The sequence below is a fragment of the Schistocerca cancellata genome, chromosome 4 (genome assembly GCF_023864275.1).
Source record: "Schistocerca cancellata isolate TAMUIC-IGC-003103 chromosome 4, iqSchCanc2.1, whole genome shotgun sequence".
NCBI classification, from domain to species: domain Eukaryota; kingdom Metazoa; phylum Arthropoda; class Insecta; order Orthoptera; family Acrididae; genus Schistocerca; species Schistocerca cancellata.
In genome coordinates this window covers 655,207,351-655,233,722 of record NC_064629.1, presented here as the reverse complement: position 1 = coordinate 655,233,722, position 26,372 = coordinate 655,207,351, and the positions used below count along the sequence as shown (strand labels likewise).

The window sequence follows — 26,372 nt, the reverse complement described above, 5'->3', positions numbered from 1 at the left end:
TCGTACTTGTAAAGGCACGTGTTCTAGCAGCACAGGTAGAGTATCCCATATGAAATCATGATAACGTGCTCCATTGAGCGTAGGTGGAAGAACATGGGGCCCAATCAAGACATCACCAACAATGCCTGCCCAAACGTTCACAGAAAATCTGTGTTGATGATGCGATTGCACAATGGCGTGCGGATTCTCGTCAGCCCACACATACTGATTGTGAAAATTTACAATTTGATCACGCTGGAATGAAGCCTCATCCGTAAAGAGAACATTTGCACTGAAATGAGGATTGACACATTGTTGGATGAACCATTCGCAGAAGTGTACCCGTGGAGGCCAATCAGCTGCTGATAGTGCCTGCACACGCTGTACATGGTACGGAAACAACTGGGTCTCCCGTAGCACTCTCCATACAGTGACGTGGTCAATGTTACCTTGTACAGCAGCAACTTCTCTGACGCTGGCATTAGGGTTATCATCAACTGCACGAAGAATTGCCTCGTCCAGTGCAGGTGTCCTCGTCATTCTAGGTCTTCCCCGGTTGCGAGTCACAGGCTGGAATGTTCCGTGCTCCGTAAGACGCCGATCAATTGCTTCGAACGTCTTCCTGTCGGGACACCTTCGTTCTGGAAATCTGTCGCGATACAAACGTACCGCGCCACGGCTATTGCCCCATGCTAATCCATACATCAAATAGGCATCTGCCAACTCCGAATTTGTAAACATTGCACTGACTGCAAAACCACGTTCGTGATGAACACTAACCTGTTGTGCTACGTTCTGATGTGCTTGATGCTAGTACTGTAGAGCAATGAGTCTCATGTCAACACAAGAACCGAAGTCAACATTACCTTCCTTCAATTGGGCCAACTGGCGGTGAATCGAGGAAGTACAGTACATACTGCCGAAACTAAAATGAGCTCTAACATGGAAATTAAGCGTTTCCGGACACATGTCCACATTACATCTTTTCTTTGTTTGCGTGTGAGGAATGTTTCCTGAAAGTTTGGCAGTACCTTTTTGTAACATCCTGTATAGTGAGATGCAGCTCTAACAACATTTATGAACACAATAAAATGGTGATTTCATTGTCTACAATTTTGGGCCAAACGTTATATGGACCTCTTGGGCAATAACTTATGTACTGTAAGATATACAGTACAAAATAACACCGCAATTCACAATATGGATTCAGCTGCATGTTCAGATCGATTTCAACACTACCTCAAACCAGTCTACTTGCACAGCTTTAAAGCCATTAAGCATAATGTTTGTTTTCAGGGAAAGAACTGGTAAAAATCTCTTTCTCATCACTGTAAATAGGCCAAATGATGTGGTGTGTGTGATGAATATCACACAATTAGTTTGGATGCACTTCAATTATTCTACAAACACAAAACATAGTTAAAATTTAAATGTCTTTCACCCAAAACTCTCATTCTCTCTATGATCACTCATAATGATAACACTTTTCAATGTCTGAAAATCTCCTAAAAACTGTTTATGAAATGACAGAATGAAGCCCAATTATAAAGAATTTAAAAAGTATTTAACTGAATGAGCCAACCATCCCAAGTGGTTAAACTTTCCTCAGTAAGTCAGTTAGCAGCTTGGCTCATAAACCGGAAAATGCCCTTTAATTTGAAATTACAACCAGTGTCATAATGAAATGTGTACATCAGTAGCACCATACATTGGTGGATTTTCTTACCACTGCAGGAAGCCTTGTATCATTGCACCAAATCCTATTCATAGATGGACGAGGAAGATTTAATATTGTTTTAGTGACAAAGAAGATACACCAATGCCAAATAGTTGGCTTCACAAGCTGCAACTTAAAATCCTTTACTTCCATTTGCTGTGTACACCACTGATCTACAATACTGCTCCACGACAGTGACCAGATAGTATGTACATGACAAGCAAATAATCAGTGAAGAAGCAATACTACGTAACTGACTGATTATGGATTTTGCGCTTTCAGTCAGTTCATATCCTTGACACTCAGCACACCAACTCTTACTGCCAGAATGCCAATTTTTTTTTTAAATTATCTACATATAAAATGAACTAAAACAATACCGCATACATGACACAGTGAAAAAATAAATTTAAATAATCCAAAAGGGCGAAAGAATGAAATACCCCGTAACTAGATTGTTTTGGAAGTAGTAAACAACACCGCATAAAAATCCAGTTTTCAAAAGTGGTTCCTTGGTTTTACCTTTTGGACAGCATTTTACATGATGATCTCTTTACTGAGGAAGAAATTGTTTCTCAGCTGGACATAGCGTATGAAAGTGAAGAACCCTCCTTTAGAGTGATTGACAGTGGTATGAAAATTGTTTTGTTATTTACCACAAATTAACAGCAGTCCGCTAACATACTAAAATTTACTAGTACCGCAGCTGCTTTATTTTAACGTCACACTTCACTTATTGAGTGCTTTAGTCCTTTGTGCTAAAGATGTTTTGAATACCCACTTGATTATAGGTTCTCATGTAAATCCAGAATGGACAACAGGTCAGAGTAGTAGTAACAGAGAAGTTACACGCACAGAAGAATTAATTTCATATATGGGGGTTCTCTGTTACTTTTCCTGGGCCATCTAATACCACGGGTAATTTTTATTCTCATTATTAGTGTTATTAATGCTATTTTAATTGTTGTTATCGTAAAGACATGAATGTGAAATTCAACTTCGGTCTTCTTCAGTCAATTTTTCAAATGTTTGTTTACAAACTTCACAGACTGCATCCAAGAATGCTCAAAACGATACAGCAGTGACAGTTGCCACTGGAGATGACCGCCCCTCTTCATGTTTACTGCTGCACTATGTTGTTCATTTCTTCCCACACAATTCAGATAACTTATCGGAAGTTGATAGAAGCAAGGACATTGAAAGTGGAGGCCAACAATTTTGTGCGCCTTAAGCTGTGACAGGAAAAGAAAATCTAAAGCTTGCCCTGAAGATCAGAAGAGAAACACCAACAATGTGCAGGCAAGCATATATTGGATATAAAAGAAGTCAAAATGGCAAAATTACTCTTTTAGTACAAGAGAGGCATGAAAATTAGGTCCAATGTGTACTTCAAAGATGTGTCAGAAATCTGTTCAAAGGAAGTGTCATCAAATTTTTACTTGTGACAGGCAGGCAATTTTTAACAATTTTTGTTAAACAATGTCACAGGACCAGAGGAAGATTTACATAATCAGTCTTGTGGAACTAATTCCAACCAAACGTCCAGAGAAAATCACAGGTGAATCCAGTAGAAAAGGCATGCTGGTTTATCATCTGAGAAACGATACAGGAAAACATCAAGTATGCAAAAAAATGTTTCTCAATACTATTGGCATTAAAGAATGGACAGTAAGGTATTGGCTGGATAATTCCACACTTGGGATGAGACCTGATTGATAATTGTCACATTCCCGAATAAAACAAACAAAGAAGAAAGATGAGAAAAACTTCGTTAAAGAATTTCTGGACTCAGAATGAGATTTTCACTCTGCAGCGGAGTGTGCGCTGATATGAAACTTCCTGGCAGATTAAAACTGTGTGCCCGACCGAGACTCGAACTCGGGACCTTTGCCTTTCGCCGGCAAGTGCTCTACCATCTGAGCTACCGAAGCACGACTCACGCCCAGTACTCACACGTTCACACGCAGGAGAGCTTCTGTAAAGTTTGGAAGGTAGGAGACAAGGTACTGGCAGAAGTAAAGCTGTGAGTACTGGGCATGAGTCGTGCTTCGGTAGCTCAGATGGTAGAGCACTTGCCCGCGAAAGACAAAGGTCCCGAGTTCGAGTCTCGGTCGGGCACACAGTTTTAATCTGCCAGGAAGTTTCAATTTCTGGACTGTCTCCCTAAACTGCCACCACATTACTGCAGAAAGTCCTCCTCTAAGCTATATCCTGAGCATATTGTACACAGCAAACAATAGTTGTATGGACTCTACATAAAAAAATGCAGTAAGGAACACGCTTCACCATTCAATCAGGCCATGTTTAGCTTTATTTTCGAAGAGGTTGACCTCATATTATTTTTCCAAAGGAAGACCAGTGCAACCTGTGTTGTTGTTACAGGCTCGGAAACTTTAGTGAAGAAATGTAGGAACAGTACATAAAACACAAAGAGCAGGCAAGGCTGAAGAAAGATCTAGATAAGAAACATGCCCAGCACAAGCTCTGCACAGTCTAAGTCATCGACTTACAGGCTATGAGAGTAGCATCACTTTTACATACAAGTGCAGTTTATTATAAAATAAAATTGGCTATCCGTAACTCTACAATGTATAATTTAGAATGTCATGATGCAGTGTGTTCCTGGTTCGATGAAATGCAAGGCGAAATTGTCGTGTCAAGTTCTGCCTCATGTATCGTGGGCACACTATCCAAAATGATTGAGGAAAATCCTGTCCCAGGCACTTTGTATTGTGACAGCTGCACTTGCCGTAACAGAAATGTGATATAACAAACACACTTAAGACTAGCAATTGATTCACGAGTACCGATTACACAAAAGTCTTTGGAGAACAGTCAATACTCGCGTGGAGTGTGACTCAGTTCACAGTTCCATTGACTGCAAGCTCAAAGGATGTGAAGTTACACTTCCTAGCCAAAATGCCTTGACATCTAAAGAGGTGAGAAGAAAGCAACGACCTTACAAAACCCATTACCTATATTGCTACTTTTTCACAAACTATGCAGAGAGAAGTTTGTGGAAGTATGACTCAATTAGGTCTGGAAGAGCTGCAAAGAATGAGTCAACAATTACGGACGTGAGGGCGATACGGTTACGTCCAAACAGCCTTATTCACTCCAAGTGCACTTTCAACGAAGTGTAGCAAGAAATACCAAGACATCCGAGAAAAATTTCTGGAAAAGTTTGCTTCTCAAAACTATACAAAGAAACTTGAAAATCAGGAAAGCCAAATAGGTTCATTTACAACAACTTAAAGTAATTGTTTCTAAGGATTGTCATTTGTATTATAACATTCCCTATGAATAATCACCATCTTTGAGGTTACTGTTTCGAGAATGACAGTAAAGTGTCTTTCTTTGATCAGCAGTTTTTGCTTGAAGAAATCTACAGACATTATCAGATCAATGTGAACCGTGTGTATATTTGTAGCTTTTCCATTAAGTCTTTCAATAAAGTCTTTCCAAAACAATGTTAATGTAAAAGACAAACCAATACCGCGTAAACAACATTCCTCTTCCATAAATACCGACAATTCCATGTATCTGCTTGCTGTAATTCAGTTTTCTAAACCGCACTGTCTTTGTTTCACTTTTTTGTTATGATCCGGAATAAATCATTGAAGTGCAACAATGCAAATTTCGTGCCCTTATGAAACATATTGGGTATTCTACAGAGTTTTTTCTCTCCCCTGTAAAATTTGTGTTTTACTACTTACGCAGTAATGTTTCTTCACTGACAAAATTAGTAACAGGGTTTTCTCTACACTTTTTTTTTTTTTACTGACAAACCATCTAATTAGTTTCCCTTAACACTCAAGTTAACTCTCACTCAATAGCTCTAGTCCATTTAAAAGCACTTGATAGTTGACATCTGTCTCTTGCCACTACAGTGTTGCCACAAAGGCTGCCAGCTACTGCTCGGTTATAGGTGACACACTAACTCTGTGGGCCACTTAACTAATGCTGTTAATGTGTAACGTGGAACAATGTTGGAAGTGACTACTGCAAAGTATGTAGGGAGTGTGAGATGCTCTATTGACTGCTGAGTTTAAATGACCCATGAATGAATTGCAGCAGACGATGCATTTTGTAGGCTCGAATTTAAACTTGTGTCCTAAGCTAATCACAACCTCACAATACACAATACAGTATAACCCCACTTTTACGTTCCCGGAATTAACGTTTTGCCACCATTTACGACATATTTTTTATCAGTCCCATGAAATTTCCTATGCCCCAATGTTAATTTGCACCTGATTTTACATCAACATATTTATAATTTTCCCAAGATTTACACATTACGAAAAAATGTTAGTAGAGAAAATATGATGCTAGCATGATGTTGGCCACCCAGTAGTGTTTACAAATATTAAGTGGTTAAGTTTCTTGACACCAGGGCACTCTATCTAGTGGATTTGAACCGGTAAAGGAGTAAAAGTTGGAACAATTTGTGCCGTATCTCCTGCTGCTGCCGCCGCCAAGCTCTACTTGGCGTGGTGGCTGATGGGAGTAACTAGGTTCGTTCCAATGAAGATATCATGACCAATCACAACCATTTCCAAACTGTCTCTACTGCACAAATGCAGTTTTGTGATTGTTGTGACCATTGTGACTCCTTTGCCGAACCATATTTAGCGTGTTTCGGCGTATGGCCACGCAGAGCACTAGTTGACACTGTCATTAATTTTGTGTTGCTCGAATGTTTTTAGTGTAAACACAGTACTGGTTACGTATTGTATTCATGTTGAGCAAAACGTGTTTCGAGAATTTATTCTTGCTGTCGAGTGCAGTATTTACGTATGTATTTTTTGTGATGTTACACAAAAACAATGTGAGTGGTAGTTTGCGTGTGTGTATGGTTTTCTACATAACTGATGAGGCACAGTACCTGATAACCTCAAAAGGACGACTACAGTGCAAGAGACACAGAATAATACATAGTCAAACACCATAAAAATACTTATTTACATATTTGCACTCGACAATGAGGAAAAAATTCTCGAAATGCATCTTGCTAAACACGAAAAAATACGTAACTAGTGCAGTATTTCATTATTTAATGAATGAATGACAGCTGCAGGCTTTCAAAAACATCTCTTCTGACATGAAATTGAGTCAAACGTCTTGATGCCTGTTATGTGCATATCATACATAAAGTGCAAGGGGGGTATCCTATACGTAACTTTTACAGCTTAAAATGTTATTTCCCCACATTTTACATTTTTCCACGGTTTACAGTGTGTTTTTGAAGTCTCTTGAAAAGTGTCAAAGTGGGGTTTCACTGTATATGCAAGAAAATGTCTGTCAACAACATGCACCAGTACTAAAATCACAATCGCTTTGCTCACAGGGATTAAAGTCAACATTTCCAAACCAACTCATGACAGAAAAAAACTTTGTTTGAGTGCTAAATGTAAGCTTATTTCTCACTATCATTGGTTACCTGTAACTCTCCTCACACAGGCTACAGGAGCCAACACGTTACCATTTGAACCTGCGACATCCTACATATGGAATTAATGTGCTGACCATTGTGCTATGGCCCTATAGTAAACAAAGCAATTGCATCTATGATTGTGTTGACCCAGTAGCAATGCTGAATGGCAGCCTTCAAAAATTCGGCTTCACACAATGTCATACAAAGCTTATCTAATGTAAGTTAGTCTCCGTGATTATGATAACTGTACACATGACACTCAACTGCATCTTGTGGGAAGGTATCCAGTAATGTCTGGTTAGTGCTGTGCGCGAATGTGCAGATTTCATTAGCACTGTTGCGTGTGTGTTGCTCTTGGTGTGGTTATTGCCTGTGATGAAACGAAATAAAAGTGCCTGTCCCATGATACAGGATCCAAACACATGAAGAAAGAATGCCCGACAAGGAATTCGAAGTGAAATGGCCAATTCTTGAGGCAGTTCAGCAACAGCGAACGATTCAGGTATGACACTGCGTGCTCTGTTTGGAGGAAACTAGCTCCAATGCGTGGAGTGTCAACTATAAAGTAATTTTAATCTGACTGTCCATCACTTTAAAAAAGTTAACCAATATGATTTGTTATGTTATAGAGGATTTACGCTACAGAAAACCACAGGCATACTAGATTCTTTATGGATATGGTAGATCTTTGATGTCACTGACGGAACAGTGGAGGGCTGGTGAAAAGATCATCAACAACACACTTGACATGTAACTAATCAAACCCTCTGTCACAAAAAAACTGCCTAAAATAGAATCATGACTCTACAAGGTGTTACAAAAAGGTACGGCCAAACTTTCAGGAAACATTCCTCACACACAAAGAAAGAAAATATGTTATGTGGACATGTGTCCGGAAACGCTTACATTCCATGTTAGAGCTCATTTTATTACTTCTCTTCAAATCACATCAATCATGGAATGGGAACACACAGCAACAGAACGTACCAGTGGGATTTCAAACACTGTTACAGGAAATATTCAAAATGTCCTCCGTCAGCAAGGATACATGCATCCACCCTCCGTCGCATGGAATCCCTGATGCGCTGATGCAGCCCTGGAGAATGGCGTATTTTATCACAGCCGTCCACAATATGAGCACGAAGAGTCTCTACATTTGGAACCGGGGTTGCGTAGACAAGAGCTTTCAAATGCCCCCATAAATGAAAGTCAAGAGGGTTGAGGTCAGGAGAGCGTGGAGGCCATGGAATTGGTCCACCTCTACCAATCCATCGGTCAGCAAATCTGTTGTTGAGAAGCGTACGAACACTTCGACTGAAATGTGCAGGAGCTCCATCGTGCATGAACCACATGTTGTGTCGTACTTGTAAAGGCACGTGTTCTAGCAGCACAGGTAGAGTATCCCGTATGAAATCATGATAATGTGCTCCATTGAGCGTAGGTGGAAGAACAAACTAAAACGAGCTCTAACATGGAAATTAAGTGTTTGCAGACACATGTCCACATAACATCTTTTCTTTATTTGTGTGTGAGGAACGTTTCCTGAAAGTTTGGCCGCACCTTTTTGTAACACCCTGTATATACGACAAGGCCAGTATCATTGTATATCATCAAAGACGTCAGTTAAACCTTATAAACAGGTGTGAACGTTTAAGTTAAGCTTAAAGTCCAGCAGTGAATTTACTAAGAGCTTGGTGGTCATCTCATTCATACGAGTATGAAACACTAAACAGACCTGCATTTCACATAATACTGTTATGGGGTAGGAAAACAAATCTACATAAAATGGTGTGTCTAAATAGGAGTTGAGGTCTGCTGCAAACAGGGATGTGGCAGGAAAAATACTTAATGGTCCAGTAAGAGCCCAGGTAGCAAGCAAACACATCATTCCTATTCAAAGCTCGTGAACAACACAACTAGGTCAGTCATCTAAAATTGTGTTTAGAATAGAAACCAACTCTTCTAGAAACTAAAAATATACCAGCAACCAAAGACACAAAGAAAATTTCAGATAATAAGTGTGTGCTGTAATTCTCTTCTTACTTCTTTTGGTAATCTCTCTCTCTCTCTCTCTCTCTCTCTCTCTCTCTCTCTCTCTCTCTCTCTGCCCCCCCCCCCCCACCAAATCTCTGTCCATCTCATCACCTTATCTCCCCTCTCTCTCTGACCTTGAACCTTGTTTATTGTTACTTCAAACAAATCCTTTATGGGGAACTGAAGTCACTTAAAACGAGTGGGTAAATCTCTCGGGATCATTGTTATACAGGACATGAGCGAGACCTCTCCAGCTGCTGGATCTGCAAGGATTGTAGATTCAATTACAGCATTTTTCATAGTTTTATCTGCAAATGCGTAGAATTACAAAATTTTGGACGATCCACATTAACCAGTAGTATTCGTAGTATTCTAACTATAACCTAATAAGCTATAAAACTAACCGTTTTCTGTAACACACACTGTGCAGAAGAAAAAACGGCACAATGCCGTGTACGAAATTTTTGTTTGAAATTATATATACGGAGAAAGTATATTTACAAGAGAAATAATATGTCTAACGGTCAACATGCCCTGCTATCATCATTAAAATGACTGAAGAAGATAACTGAACTGCATATTTTCGCAGAACAGCACACAACAGCATTTTCTAACATAAAACTAATACATTGTCATTTAAAAATATATAGCCTATGCCTGCTTGTGTGTTTATTAGCCTACCATGTGGAAATTCAAAGTAAATCAGTCAAAGACTTTTGTTAATAATGTTTTCCACTCCATTTTCATACCACTATTCAAGAAATGTTCTCCAATTGACTGTGCGAACTATCTGAAGGTAGCCCATATTGAATGAGAGGCTGAAGACCTCACTTTCGCAAATACCAGATGAGCACACTGGGTTTACTCCAGGCAAGGGAGCCAACGAGCAGATTCTAAACATCCAGCAACTCTTAGAAAAGACAAGGGGCTATAATACCCAGATGTTTGTGTGCTTCGCAGATTACATAAAATCTTTCAGCAAGGTGAAATAGTCAATACTATGGACTATCTCCATGGAGATGGGTACGCCAAGACGCCTGGTGTACCTGACCCAGCTGAACACAACAACAGTAAGAATACATAAAACCTTCTGACTTTTTTCTACAAATACCAGTGTGGGACGAAGTTCCATTCTCTCTCCACTATAGTTCGATGCATATAGCGAGCAAATTATCGGGGATGTTCGTAAATATTGGTATGACGGCATTGTTGTAGGTGGCAGAAAAATTAATCTCAGGTACGTAGATGACACACTGATAATTGCAAAAACAAGCAACAACTGGAAACCATCATATACAGGTTAGTCGAATGAAGTGGAGAATTTGGTCTTGAACTCAACAATACAAAGACCAAAGTGATGATTTTAGATCACCGTAATGATAATGGACCTGACATTACAAATATTGCTGGCTCTAATGTCAGCAGTGGCTTAGAGTACTTAGGGTGTGCTGTCACTGACACTTGAGAGCATGAGATCCAAAGATGCTTTTCGATTACAAGACATTCTACAGGAAAACTTGCTCACTTCTAGAAATACACCTCCATCACTGCCAAGACAATGCTCACCGTCTTCCACACACTAAATCTTCCCTATCACAACCTATGCATCAGAAACTTTGTCAATGAAGGCAGCACATCGTCGCAGGATTGATGCTCCGGATATTTGGTGGTGCAGAAGATTACTTCGAATACTATGGACAGCACACTGAATTAATGAACTGATCCTGAGGCAGCTCAGCATCAGAACAAAACTTGACACTTGTCAATGGAAATCAATTGAAATATTTTGGTCACATTGCCAGAAGGCAATAAACAATGGAAAGAACAATAGAAAAAATTTGAAGTAAATTGGTCAAGAATGTTTCTCAATTTGGTAACATTAAACAATACTTGTTTTTATATAATAGCATAGATATAGATTTAATATACTATAAAAACTTCTGTTTATATTGGCAAGGGAACTTTTCTTTCACATTAATTTTGGTATTGACACACTGCAAGAGGAGAGGGGATAGGGATTATACCTTCAGCACAGCATATAAGAGGTGAAAAACAATCTTCCCACAGTGGCAAGCAACAAGCTGAAATACAGCTTTTAGCAACATTAAAAACAACATGATAAACAGGAAATTGATCCCACAACCCAAGCACACCTCTTGGAATGGCAGAAAATTTCTGTCTATCAGCAATTTCTTCAACTTGCACTGAAGTTTTCAAAAATTCGATGCACCTACATATTTTGAGACACCATTACTATTCACCAGTGATTCACAACAGTGTCTTAATACCTTTCCTACAACTAAGTTTAAGTTCCAAGATCATACAATAATGGACCTATCACTCAAAAGAACATTTTCAGAACTTTTTACATTCCGTTGGGCCCACAGCACGGTATACATCATTATAAGACATTTTGAAAATAGACGCTCCAAAACTAGCTGCCTTAAGGTAATAAATTTTTAACATTTTATATGATAGGCCTGTTTTGGCTTATTGCCATTATCAAGTGACCCTGCGAAAATAACATTGGTAAGCACATCTATATGTAAATCATGGCTGTTTTATGTTTGCTTTTGCATTGGTACTTACATCTAGTAGGAAAATGGATGGATGGACGATTTGGGGGAAGAGAACAAACAGCGAGGTCATCGGTCCCATCAGATTAGGGAAGGAAGTCTGCTGTGTCCTTTCAAAGGTACGATCCTGGCATTTGCCTGAAGCGATTTAGGGAGATCGCAGGAAACCCAAATCAGGATGGCTTTAGGCAGGTTTGAACTGCCATCTTCCCGAATGCAAGTCCAGTGTGCTAACCACTGCACCACCTCACTCGGTTTAGTATCAAGCGATAACCACATTGTACCGCTAGTAAATTTTTCTGCCAAGTCTTAGCAAGTATAATATTTTTTTGTAGTTATGTAACGTAAAAATACATTTTTGGCAGATTTTGACAGTTCAGTATTTTGGGAATTCTTTACTATGATGCTATATATTTACATACAGCTTATTAGAGACAATGTTTCATTTCGTTGTTCTTTCCCTTTAAATTTTGTCTATGATATGTGTGTGTGTGTTTTGTTTTCCATATCACTATATCTTTTTGGATACTATTTGTTTAATAAAGTTCTAAAGATAGTATTTATGTTTGAAATTGTGTGTTCATTTAGAATTAATGCCTACAATATTAAGTTATTCCATCATATGGTCATCTTAAAATAACTGCAAAATTCAACCTAGTGGCACAAACCAAGAACTACAGAGCACAACATACAAGAAAAATTACACTATAAACAAATTTTGAAGCCAGAACTGTATGTAGCATACCTATGTTTAAGTAACAGTATAACTCCATTGATGTTTGGCTACAATTCTAAATTTATAATAAAATATGTAGCCCAATAAAAAAACAAAAAATTACAATGGAATATTAACAGAATATGATAAGAAATCTATTATTATGAACCCACACACATCAATATGTCTGCTTGTGTCTGTATATGTGTGGATGGATATGTGTGTGCGTGCGAGTGTATACCCGTCCTTTTTTCCCCCTAAGGTAAGTCTTTCCGCTCCCGGGACTGGAATGACTCCTTACCCTCTCCCTTAAAACCCACATCCTTTCGTCTTTCCCTCTCCTTCCCTCTTTCCTGATGAGGCAACAGTTTGTTGCGAAAGCTTGAATTTTGTGTGTATGTTTGTGTTCGTATGTGTGTCTGTCGACCTGCCAGCACTTTCATTTGGTAAGTCACATCATCTTTGTTTTTAGGTATAGTTATAGATACACAGATAGATAGATAGATACATAATACTAAGCTTAATAAGCTAATGCAAACCCAACACTACATAAAGAAACCAAGGGAGGACCATCAATCTCCATACCAATTTCATACAAGAATAAAAGTCTCAAGAATACTAATTTCATAGATCATCATTTTACTTACAAAAGGCTTGAAATATAATTTAGAACTTAAATTACATAACAGTTCCACAAAACACCTGACAGCCACTACAAAAGTAGCAGTTGACATGACAAGTTTATCAATAAGAAAGCAAAATGAACAAACAGTTAATGTAGCAAAATCTGTGGTAAATGAACTTCATAAAGTGAAAATACATAAAAAATCAAAGACAGAATACATTGCCCTCAAACGCACAAATCACAAGGCAACGATGCACTTGCAGTAAAATGAAAAACACGAAATTGTTCCATTATAATCAACCAAAATGACTAAATAAATCACGTTATGACATTTTTGAAAAACAATGTCACAGAAGTACCACATACCCCCAACAAACAAATATGTAGCCCAATAAAAAAACAAAAAATTACAATGGAATATTAACAGAATATGATAAGAAATCTATTATTATGAACCCACACACATCAATATTACGTGCTGAAATAAAGATACATAAAATATAAATTCCGATCCGCCCGATTGTGGATTGCATCAATAGCCCTACGTACTTGGTACGTAAGAAAAAATTGAACCAACTACTAACAGAGCTGTACGCTTACAACAAGAAATATGCCACAAGAAATTCATGTACTTCAGCAAAAGTAATAAAAGAGAGAAATTTCACCCAATGGGAAATTTGTTTCTTTTGACTTCCTGGCAGATTAAATCTGTGTGCCGGACCGAGACTCTGCCAGGAAGTTTCATATCAGCGCACACTCCGCTGTAGAGTGAACATTTCATTCTAGAAACATCCTCCAGGCTGTGGCTAAGCCATGTCTCTGCAATATCCTTTCTTTCAGGAGTGCTGGTTCTGCAAGGTTCGCAGGAGAGCTTCTGTAAAGTTTGGAAGGTAGGAGACGAGGTACTGGCAGAAGTAAGGCTGTGAGGATGGGGCGTGAGTCGTGCTTGGGTAGCTCAGTCGGTAGAGCACTTGCCTGCGAAAGGCAAAGGTCCCGAGTTCGAGTCTCGGTCCGGCACACAGTTTTAATCTGCCAGGAAGTTTCGTATCAGTTCACACTCCGCTGTAGAGTGAAAATTTCATTCCACACAACTTACATACCTATAATTTACCTACTACAAATGTCAAATAAGATAAATGCACTATTTAAATCCAAACACATACAACTGGCTTTCTACATAAATCTTAAAATGAAATTTCATTAAAGCACAACTAAAATCTCAGAATATGCCCCTTCTCGAAAATAAAAATTGCCTGTGATGTTTGCAACAATTTATATATTGGCCAGATCAGACGAAATTTTAACACCAGATATAAACAACACATTAGAAACAGTGATAGTAATCTGACTGTCAAGCTTCTATTTACACCTGAAAACTGTACACCACAAAGCCACGAAAACAATTAAAGGCAAAGAAGAACAATTAAATTTAACAGTGTCTCTGATGGGCTGTATATACACTGTAAACATATAGCATCATCATAAAGAACTGAACTGTCAAAATACTGGAATGTCAAAATATGTGTCAAAAACGTAATTTTACAGTAGGTAACTACAAAAAATTATATACTTACCAAGACTTTAAAGATAAATCTACTACAGACGTAATATGGTTATCACTTCGAACGAGATATAAGTAACGTTATTTTCGTAGGTCACTTGTTAATGGCACTAAGACAAAACAGGCATGTCGTATATCACATTAAAAATATATTACCTTATTGTAGCTAGTTTTGGAGCTTTCATTTTCATTTCTGGAATTAACAAACTTTCTCACCAACTTTGGACCTTCATGTTGCATTATATATACACTGAATGGGTGTACTGAAGGGCACACTAGCTGCAGCACATCTGTCAAGCAATATTTTAACACAAAAAGCAGGCAGACAACACACTAAATACAATTCCACAACATATGAATGGCATGCAATCCATCTTCTAAACAATACAAGAAATTGTCCTCCAGAAAAAACTTTTTCTAAAGGTAAAATGTAATGAGTATGGATTCAGGAATCTCCACCATACAAGAGAAAGAAAAACAGTTTCACTCTAATAAAATTACTATGTTTATCAATAAAATTAACATGGAAGACTAAACAGGAAAACTGCTTTATAAATAAAAAACCATTAGCTGCAATAGCATTTAAAGCAACACCTGCAGGCAGCTCTTTATGCTGCCCACAGATGAAACATCAAGTACAAAAACAGCATTTGTTACAATGTATTACTATTTTTACATAAAACTGAACTTAACTGCTACCTAAAAATTTGACTGAATGAAAATTAATTTAAAAAGCACATAAAGAGAAACTGAAAGGCTCAAAAACCTAGTGCAAAACAAAAATACATTACCTTTGTCATGATTACCGAATACAGAAACAGTAGAACACCATATGTTCCTTGTAATGTGTATATCCTTTGCAGATAAAATGTCTCTACCTCCTCCTTATTTTCAAACGTGAGGACTCTACAACAAATTTATGTAATGTCACAGGCATTCACGCAATAGGCAGTATATTATTTTACAGTTATGAAGTTAATTACTATGCAAGATGTCCTATTTTCCTAGACAATTTACCTTTATCACAGATGAATCTATCTAAAAGCTGGATTTACTACACAAAAAACAGATGTTGCAGATCTATTAACTGTCCCCGGAGTAAAAAGTACAAGCGTGTGCTGAAAAGTGATGCCTCCAAATTTTTTATGTGAATATACTTAAAGCTTTTTAAATAAAACAAACATCATTAATGTTCTGCACCTTTATTCTTCATGTCTACATATTTCTCCACGTAGCCACCCTCACGATGAATACATTTCTCCCAAAGAGAAACCAGTTCATCAGTACGGACACTGTTGAATATTTGCCTTTGCTGACTGATCCACAACCTCACTTTTGCTTGACCCACTTCATTACTGTCAAAGTGAAGACCTCGAAACTGTTCTTTAAATTCTTAAATACATGAAAATCAGATGGGGGCCAGGTCGGGTCTGTATGGAGGAGGATGATGGCAGTGAACCCAAGGCATCACACTAATTTAGATGTCACAGCACTCGTGCACACTGGCATTGTAATGCTCTAGGAGAGGGCGCTACAAGTGCAGACAAACACTTTGAATTCAAAATGCAATTATAGCACGCTGTTTCTCACATACTGACAAAGTTAAGTTATGCACCACCATGTTACATGCTTCAATTCAGAGCCCTCTAGTGGCAGTGGGCTGAAAATACCTATACATGAATAATAAAGATTTATAGTGTTAATAACATTTGTTTTATTTAGAAAGCCTTAACAGTTTTCAGGTAAAAAATTCTGAGGCATTACATTTCAGCATGCCCTTTTAGATAATATCCAAATCCACAATGCATCCATTGCTTCAAGTGCACTTTGAGTGTTTTTAAATGATCAAATAACTGTCTCCAATGTCCTGATTTTTTTCAAAGCAATTAATAAGATGTATGGAATAGAGTCACGTACCAAGCATAGAGACACGAAAAAATATCTTATCGGTGGCTTGCTACAGTCATGTTCAGCATGTCTCCAACATGCCACAGTTAAATCAGTGTCTCCTGATCACACCAGTGTAGTCATTTATGAACTTCCTGTACAGTATTACGCAATAATACTATTTTTTGGTTGTCAAACTATCAGATAAATTATCACTTGAAACATTTTCATTATCTCTTTCATAGTGCCTGTACTGTCCAAACTTTAGTGTCAAGATAGGGTATGAAATGTCTAGCTAGGACCTTTTTCCCCCCTCCACATTTGTATGCACCTAGTAGCAGCACTTACAATTTCACCTCCCAGACATGAAACTTTAGTGTCATTAATAACATCACCTAATCCACCTCTTGTTCCACATTTATCATGTGCGGCAGTTAAGCTAACTTCTCATTTAACAGGATCTAGAGAAAACTATAGTTTTAAAACTGTAAGTGATGTGCCATCCGATGCAGTTCAAGTAAATGAAGTACATAACTGTAGTAGAAATCAGTTTAACTGACTACTCTCGTCATGAGCTCAAACCTATGATTAGTGTCCCATCTTCCAGCCTATATCAGTTTTAATTCAATAAGTCTTTACAATGTTCAAAGGGCAACAAAAGACTGAAGAATATTTTTTGAGTAAATACCAGTGCATAGGGGTGGACAAGGAGCTGATACAGGAGCAGGCAGGCAGGCAGGCAGGCAGGTAGTTGAACCATGGCCTACAAGATCTTAAAACACTGGTCAACAGCTCACTGATGAGGGTGGCCAAGTGACTACGGTGTGCACAGAATGTGTGCTATAGGGCTGCCTGGTGGGTAGCCTACACTGCTTGTGCCTGCCCACAACCAAGTTAGTGGGTGCACTTACCTCATGGGGTAGAATTTGATGAGCCTGGCCTAGATGGACACCATATCTTTACCTCAATCGAGTCTGAAAGGCCATTATTTGTCCACTACCTAAAACAAAACCAGGGGACCCTTTAACTTTCAGGAGATGTTTGTTTAATACTCCCAGTCATGAACCTGTCTCATAAAATTATGATGCCTGCATAGTACACCTTATGTAGCTGCTGCAGGAAGAATCCAATGCAGTAACTCCAGAAACACCAGTGAAAAGCCAAGGGGAGACAATATACATTGAAAAACCCACAAAATCATGCAGGTGACCATGCACATCACTGTTTCTCCTATGGAGCTGGCTACTGCAACATTATGTGGGGTGGTTGGGAGAAGAAGGGGGAGGGGGGGGGGGGGGGGAAGGGGCGCAACAACATCGTACTTTCCCAATATTCAATTTATGTATCACAATGACTAAAAAGAGCACTGTCAGCCAGAAAAAATTAATAGTTTGAGGGTTTTTTGATCTACAGCAAAGGAGGTGCATTTTATAAGTGGTTATTCAAATGAGACAGACGGAAAAGTATTAAAACTGTTTATTATTTTAAAAGTAAACACTATACATTTATCCCACTTTCAGACAAGCAGGCTGAAGTCTTCATGAAAAATGTCTGTGGCTGCCTATTGAATCCAGATTGTACCTAGATGTGCACCTCTTCGTCCGAAACAAATCAAGGACCACAAATGCCTTTCCTCAGTGATCCAAAAATATGGATATTTCCTGGGGATAGTTTAGGATGTATGGAGGATGTCTAAGGGCTTCCCAGTGACATTCCTGCAACACAGTGGAAACAACCTTGGCAACAAGATATAAAAATGTGGGCTATAGGGAACTGGCAGCAAGTGTAACAACAAAAAACACCAAACAATGCAAACTCAAAGTTGGAATAGCAACAATGTTACGAAAAAGGTAAGACTGCTATCTTACAATATTTAACAGTCTTAATTGTGCCTGTCTGCAGCTCATTGGTCATCTTTACGATGATTAACAATCTACCCTTTTCCTAATACTGAACACATTACATCAGTCTTGTTCAACAGATACAGACACAAAATTACTGAATATCTGCAAGCTTGATATCTGAGGAATTTGTATCAGCAAGAACAGCATTAATGCCACCATTCAGATGGATTAGGAAAATGTATTGTGGCCAAGAGAGACCATTCATAAGAAAATTTCTCTGTATGTGTTATAATCTGTTTTCCGACATAATTTGCTGAACTTTTACACATATCCAGTACTATATTGGGCAGCGAGTTTACTTTTTTTAAAAAAATACATATAATCACACAGAGCCAGCAGCTGAAGTGGAATATTTTTATAGAATCTCTCTCCACAGAACTGAGTTTTTTATTCAGGCACTGATCATTTTACAATGATACAGAATTTGCCAGCTTATCACATGGAAAAACCAAAGGAACATATACTCACAAATATAAACAGACTTGACAAGGCCTTGTTGAAATAAGAATCCTGGCACTCTGCTGAAGTGAGTTTGTGAAACCACAGATTACCTAATCACATTGGCTGAAAGGACACCCATTCTCTCTCTATTTCAAAACCAGTGTCTTAACAAATGCATTACTTTGGCTGGTTTCTAAGTACCGTACAATGATCTTTTGTTTATAAATAACAAACAATTTAGTTTGATAAAATGAGAAATAGTTCTTTAAGATAACCATGCAAATGGAAATCAGTATACGTAAACAGGAATTTGGAATCTATTCCCTCAAGTATTAGTATTTAACTAAAGTTTTAATTCGTGTACCACAATATTAAGCTATCGCAGGTCTAAGAAATGGAAAAACCTACTCTCTATATGAATAAAATGCAATAACTTGTTTATGGAGCTTAGTTTCTGTTTCTACACAGTACAACTGGCTACAGAAGCTCCACTTATTACTGACTGTCTCTATAAAATGTTTCACCACAACAAATAAAAATTAGATTTCTACAAAATAAAGGGTAACTACCGTTTTGAGGAACACAAAAAACAGCTGTGAAAAAGTACAACATTAAATTACAATGATGGAAAACTTCCTTTTTAGTTAATTATCAGCTGTAATGGCAACTAATGGTCATAATCATCAATTCCAAAATAAGAAACTTGGTCCCTTAAAACAGCTACTGCACTAAAAATGTCTCACACAGTACAATGTCTCAGGAACTTACACGCAAAAGAACTTACCCATGTGACCAAGGTTAAATTTTTTTCTGAAATTGCATTCGCACTATTACTAGCAAATGCGACACATCGAAATGCACAAAATACCTGTGGCCTTGCACAGGTTGAGACTACAGTTGCATGTAAGAAAAGTAAACTCTTATAGAGTGAAAGTCCTCAAGTGATCTAAAATCTTGATCACTTTCAAAATATTAAAATGTCTACAGGTGGAAAAATTATTATGCAAAATAATTGTTTTCAACAGCAAAATTTTCACTACTACAGAACAACCTGCTAACAGACAGTGATAATTACGCCCAGCCTTACTTGGTTTTAAACGTAACAAAAAACAAACAACACAACAGTTATTTTTCCAATTATCTACTCCATCCAGCAATTCTTGTAAAAATAACAAATCATGCAAATCCAGGCTGTTTATTCAAGTTTATTATATTTACCTTAAGTGAGCATGAAACTGCTTCTGGCAGCAGCTCTCATCTGCTGGCTGCTCTATATAGTCCCCCGATGAATGGTCAAGAGTCGGGGAGTCATTATTGGGACTAGGAGTAGCTGTCGGTGAATCGCAAGTATCAACTAAGACGAATCTTCCTCCATTCTGCCTAGCTGCTTGAACCAATATTTCACATATGGCACCAACGAGGAGCTCATTCTGAGTGTCTTGCTCAACCTAATGAAACATTTTGTACACACACACATATATATATATATATACACACACATATATATGAATAAAGCAAATGAAACTGACAAAAATTAGCACACACTTGCACCTATTTTTGAAATGACATGGATAAAATTTAACAACATACAGAAGTACACAAATTTATTGCTCATAAACTGATAATGTATCAAGATGTGCAAATTAAATGAACATAGCTGTCTTGTCTTAACGTGCTACTTTTTTCGCACAGCATGTTTTGTTCTTACACCAGTCCCACACACTACATGAACAATTAATTGGTTGGAAATATTCCAAACACTGACATAAAAATGGTACACATTAAAATGCCTCTGCAGATGCATTTGAATGAATGATGAAATTGTTTACAATAAAGCAGCAGATTGGTTCAGTGAGCCACCTGTTTAGAAATATACCTTGTCATAATATGAAAACATAATAAACATAAAACAACACAGCTATCACAGCACCCGGAGAAACAAATTGCAATATATTCTTTGTTATAATTGTAAGTGTTGATTATTGCCACATCATTAATGGATACTGGTTTACTGTGAACACTACAATGACTCACTCTAGGATAACTCTCAAGATAGGAAACTTGTCTGAATGCAAAACCTCAAGAGCCATTATGCACGTACTTAACTCTGTGTGATCTCTGCATTTCACAAGCTAACACAGGAATTGTGACAAAGGGAATATAATGTATGTACAAGGATGTTACTTCCTTTTTGCCTCACCCAATCTAATCACAGACTTAGTTTTAGATTCCGTAAGTGTACATATTTTGCTTACATCACTATAATGTTTAACTGACAGTCTTTCCAGGAGGTCAAGGGCATGCTGATACAGCTCAATGATTAAGGCAATTGCTAGTACAATACAGGAAATCTGGGTGGAAGACCAGATCTGGTACAAATTTACAATTGTATTTACAAGTTAATTACAATTAAATAATTATAACAACAGGTTAATTATAATGGAATTATTATTATTATTATTATTATTATTATTATTATTATTATTATTAATTGGTATTAATGAGGACCAAAGATGTACTCTTTGGTGGGGATTCTTATTTTCTTCTTTTAGCACTCCATTTTCTGGCTATGAGCCATCTCTCTCCTGCACCCACTTGGTCACTGTGGTCTCTTACAGTAAGGAACATTGGTAAAACTCCCTGTCAGACAAGCTTGCCAAAACCTCAGGTGGTCTTATGTTTTCTCCTGCAGGAATGCCAGTTCTTCCAGATCTAACTTTACCAATACAATTCACTTGTTCTTTGTGGCCTTCCATCTGTGTGTCACTGGAGATCCTGTTGGTGAGTCATTTAGGGTTCACGTGGGGGTCACGCGCCCATAGGTCAGGCACCTTCTCCTTAAACCTCCTTACATATGCGATTATGTCCTAGTGATGTTTGTAAAGCTCATCATCATACCAGATTCTGCATTGCCTTCCTCTTCTCTTACGGGTCCTGCTATCTTGCTCAGGATCTTTCTCTCCTTGACCTATTGTTTTCTGAGTGGACCCCTCCTGGCCTTTGTGAGGCAATATGAGGCATAATTAACTGAGGGTTTTGCTACAAAGTCGTAATGTCCGAGTATGAGGTTCTCCGAAAGGCACTTGGATGAGTAGAGGAGTGGTAAGGCTTTCAAACTCTTACACGTCTAGTTTTCGTCTTGTTTTCTTTTAGGGCACAAAAACAACTAGGGTCATATGTGCCCATATCAAAACTTGATAACAAGAAGACAAAGAGAGGAGTTAAAAATGACTACACACCAATCCCAATTGTCGGAACAGAAGACAGCTAAAAATCAGGTACATGGGGAAAGGTCCAGAACTAAAAATTAAATGATCTTTGCCATATTGCTATAACAGATGAAAAGTAAACACGATCAACAGCCTGTGCATCATTCGCTAAAATGGCCCATAACTCAGACAGCAAAAACAAACAGGAATGTAAGCAGTTAAACCAAGGTCATTCCACCAGGAAATGGTACACAGTCAAAAGCTGAGAGCAATGTGCACAAAGTGGTGGAAGAGCATCACTTACGAATGTCAATGGCTAAAAAATCAGTATCCAATACACAACCTAGTTAAAATTATCTTGCAGCGAGAGGAGGTCGTCCAAGTTGCTGCGAGATGCTTAATAACCCAGAGCTTGTTCCCATGAAGGGAGGACCAGCGGTCATGCCAAAGTGACACCACCTGCTGACACACAGCAACACAAAGATCAGAGGGGCTGTAAGAACTAGCGGCCTGAGGTACGAGGACTGTAGCATTCGCAACAGTGTCAGCGGCCCCATTTCCTGTCAGACCGACGTGACCAGGAACCCACAAACATCACAGTGCCTCCATTGAAAGTGAGCAAGTTACAGCTTTCCCAGATCCACTGCACAAAGGGATGGACAGTCTACAGCACACAAAGGCTTTGAAGGATACTAAGAGAATCTGAGCAGATGACTTAATTGAAAAGCCTGTGGCATTGTATATACTGTGTGGCCTGATACAGGGTGAAGAACTCTGCTGTAAACACTGTGCAGTGCTCCAGAAGCCGATACCAAAAAACGATAGCGCCAATGATGAAGGCACACCCAACACCATGGTCAGACAGAGAGAAATCACTGTACATAAAGGTACTATCGCAAAGTCCCATGCGAAGGTTGTGAAACTGAAGGCAATAGAGCGAGGCTGGAGTAGTGACCTTAGAAAGAGAATGAACACCAAGGTGAACACGGCCCACTGCACGAAACCAAGGTGGTGATGGGTTCACACCCACCGGGAAAGTTGCAAGTAGCGTGAAGTTACGCGGCCAGAGCAAGAGCTGAAAGATAACTCCAGGAGGTAACAGAAGATGGATGCACCCCATACTGGCAAACAAAGGAGTCATCGAAGGAGGAGACACAGGATTGGTGGCCACACATGGCAGACAAATGTCATGCATATCTGCTGAGAAGAAAGTCACAGCGATAGGACAGTGGTAGTTCAGCAGCTTGTGCATACAACTTTGAACTGGGCTAGTGTAAAAGGCGCCCGTGACCACATGGTTGCCACAATGGTGGATAGTACTGAGATGGCATAAGAGGAATGGATGTACAGATGCAAAAATGAAACACACAGTCTAATTTCTAACAGACAAGCGACAGGCATAAATAGAGGAGGGTGTTTCAATCTACATCCCAGGAAGTACCCTTGAGGACACACAGAACATTGAGGGACCACATACAGCGGGCTGCCAGACAAGACACTTGGGTGGACCAAGAAAGTTTCCTACCAAGCATGAGCCCCAGGAATTTCATAGTTTCAACGAACACAAGATCAACAGGTTGAGGATGTAAATACAATGGAAGCAACCAATTGTGCCACCATAAATTCAAACAAACAGATTTTTTGGTGGGGGGGGGGGAGGGGGGGGGAGGGGGGGGGGGAAGCCACTGTCGATGCTTCACGAGTAAAGATGATCGATGCATCACTGAAGACGCTGCTTAATGAGACTAGTCTCTGGAGAATGACAACAGATAGCAAAATCGTCAACCAAAAGTGAGTCAGATGCCCAGCTGTGTGTCTGGTGTCCATGGTTATGTTCTCAGTCTTGTCTGCATAGATCCACTCTTTTAAGTACTTTAACTGCATATACTTTTCTTATGGTAGTGTACTCTGGTGGAATTGTTGAGGGTGCTTCCTTGATGTTGCTCATCCCCAGCGATACACTCATTTCATTTCAGCATGTGTAACTCATTTCAAACACTAAAAAAATTTGTTACTGGGTTATGGCACACATTCCCATTCTGTCTTGCATAGCACACACACATCAATTTATGCCCTAACAACCTCTGGCATTTTGAAAATATTCATTTTCAACTAAAGAAGTCACTTTATCCACAACATATTGCCAATTACAATGTGGTCGCATTATCTATAAAGCACACATGTTTAACAATATCAGTCAACACAGAGCTGGAGATGGCTTTGACTGCCGACCGGGTGCACATTTCACTGGTGTGAGTGGGAAATTTAAGGAGTCGGGCTTACACTACAGATGGTCTGCACCTCAACAGTACTGGAGAGGGGAGAGGATAAAGAAAATTAGTGAGAGTGCAGCTGGTGGGTGTGCTCAAAGTGTCTTCACAAATACTTTCTCCATTCATAATCAATATCATAGAGTACTGCATTTAATTCACTATAAACTGAGTGTTTTGTGATTTTTGGATGAAATTAAGTCTGTCAAATAGCCATAGGTTTAAATGTCCTCATTTCTGCACTTTTAAACAAATATACTACCTATCACTACTTAACTAATTTGACACGGAAAAAATATGATACACATTTTACAGAAAATATGTCAACAGCAAGTTTAAAAGTCAGCTATACTTATGTTTGTTTCATTCTTGGGGGCCTTGTACATACTATCTGCATTTTATTGCTGTGTTTGCAGCATGGTGTGTGGGTTCTCAGACTCAGTGTAAGTTGCATGTGCTTCGCGAGGCCATGCAAACATTACAATCTAGTGTTATACAATGTGCGTACTTTCAGTGAACTGCAATTTGAGCCAATGGTGTTTCCTAAGTAATACTTCCGTGATTGAGTAGCAATGAACATAGAAGGCAGCAGTTCACTCTCCTGCTCAACTGGGCAGCAAGGAGCTGGAGCATTTAAGTGTGTAATTTTCTATGTACAGATAGCTGCTTTGAAACTGTTTGATTTTAGTGAATGCTAACAAGAGCTAGATGAAACTTGTTCATAACATCAAGCCAAGTCAGAAAATCTGTCCAGCTTCCAAGATTGTAATAAGTAAATATCTGGTGGCAGTTTTATTGGCCTCATCATCAAAGTCATTCACACCAAATGAAGAGAAACATTCACTTATCAACTTATGCTTCTCCTACAAACTGTGAGGACCAGAGATAAGCCTCAGTACGAGACGCAGAAAATTCAACAGTGTTATTAGGAATCACATCACAAATTCTATAGGTGTGACTCAGTAAACTGAAGAGGCCAGTAAAAGCAAGCAACATGGAAACTATGCTGACCACACACATTTGTCAATTTAACTGAAGAGCAAGATGCAGGAATCCAATCAAAGAACAGACACAAATTTTAACCTCGACACCTATAAGCCAGACCACTGGAGAAACACCACCACATTTTGAACTATCGGAAAGAATGGTAAAACATGCTCAAAGCTTAAGGCAGAGAATGAGATTATTCCTGTAAACTCGCAAGGAAGACAATTACCAGCAAATCTCTAAGTCCATCTTTATACAGAATGTTTCAGAGACTTCTGCTGTTCAATATAAAACAGCAAATCAGAAACACCTTCAGCCATCTATTTTTCAAATTTTATTTTACTTATGGGATCAGTTTCAGTGTTTCACTATGCCATCTTCATGCCCATTGCCCAAAATGTAGGAAGAATCAAACTTCACACTCATCAAAATAGTGGCCAGCATTCAGTAACTGGTGTCTGCAGACTTCGTGTTTTAACAATGTGATCCCTTCAGTTAGCAGATGCAGACACTGTAAATTTAGACCAAAAGGGTGTGTAACAGTTGGACGAGCTGAAATGTATGCAGTTTGCGTTCCTGTAGGTCATCAGAATGTTAAGCTTACACTGAGTGGAGCAGCAATAAGTGAAAATTATAAAGAGCTTCTCAGCAAAGCACTTTTCAGTATTTAATCTAAAGAATGCATGCTTTATTGATATGCAAAGTGTCCTGGACCAAGAAACTGCAGCATCTGAAGTTACAAGCTTTCACACAGATCTTGATCCACAGGAAATTTTTGTGTAGGAGCAATCTATCCAATCCGGCAGGGACACTGGGAACACGAAGCAGATGGCTGTGGATGAATTTATTGAAGGAGTAGGGACAAAAACTTTTGAGCCTGTCATGTCATTACATTACCAAGCATCAAAGTTCATATATTTAGTCCTTACGTGTGATCTAAAGGAAGAAAAGCTTATTATCTTAATGGATTTTGCTAAAAACTGTTTGTTTAATGTTCAAGAGGCAGTGTAATGTCCCCACCGGGATACTT

The 26,372-nt window shown here is 38.6% G+C and overlaps 1 protein-coding gene across 1 annotated transcript in view; it reads right to left on the bottom strand.

Annotated features, from left to right (window-relative positions):
* Nucleotides 1–26,372, bottom strand: part of LOC126183555 (ubiquitin carboxyl-terminal hydrolase MINDY-3 homolog) — an 82,643-nt gene that overhangs the window by 46,381 nt on the left and 9,890 nt on the right. Inside the window, exons 3-4 of the mRNA XM_049925634.1 lie at nt 20,095–20,324; nt 15,436–15,550 (exon numbers count right to left, since the gene is read on the bottom strand). Coding sequence (XP_049781591.1) covers nt 15,436–15,550; nt 20,095–20,324 — 345 coding nt within the window. The remainder of the gene's footprint in view (nt 1–15,435; nt 15,551–20,094; nt 20,325–26,372) is intronic.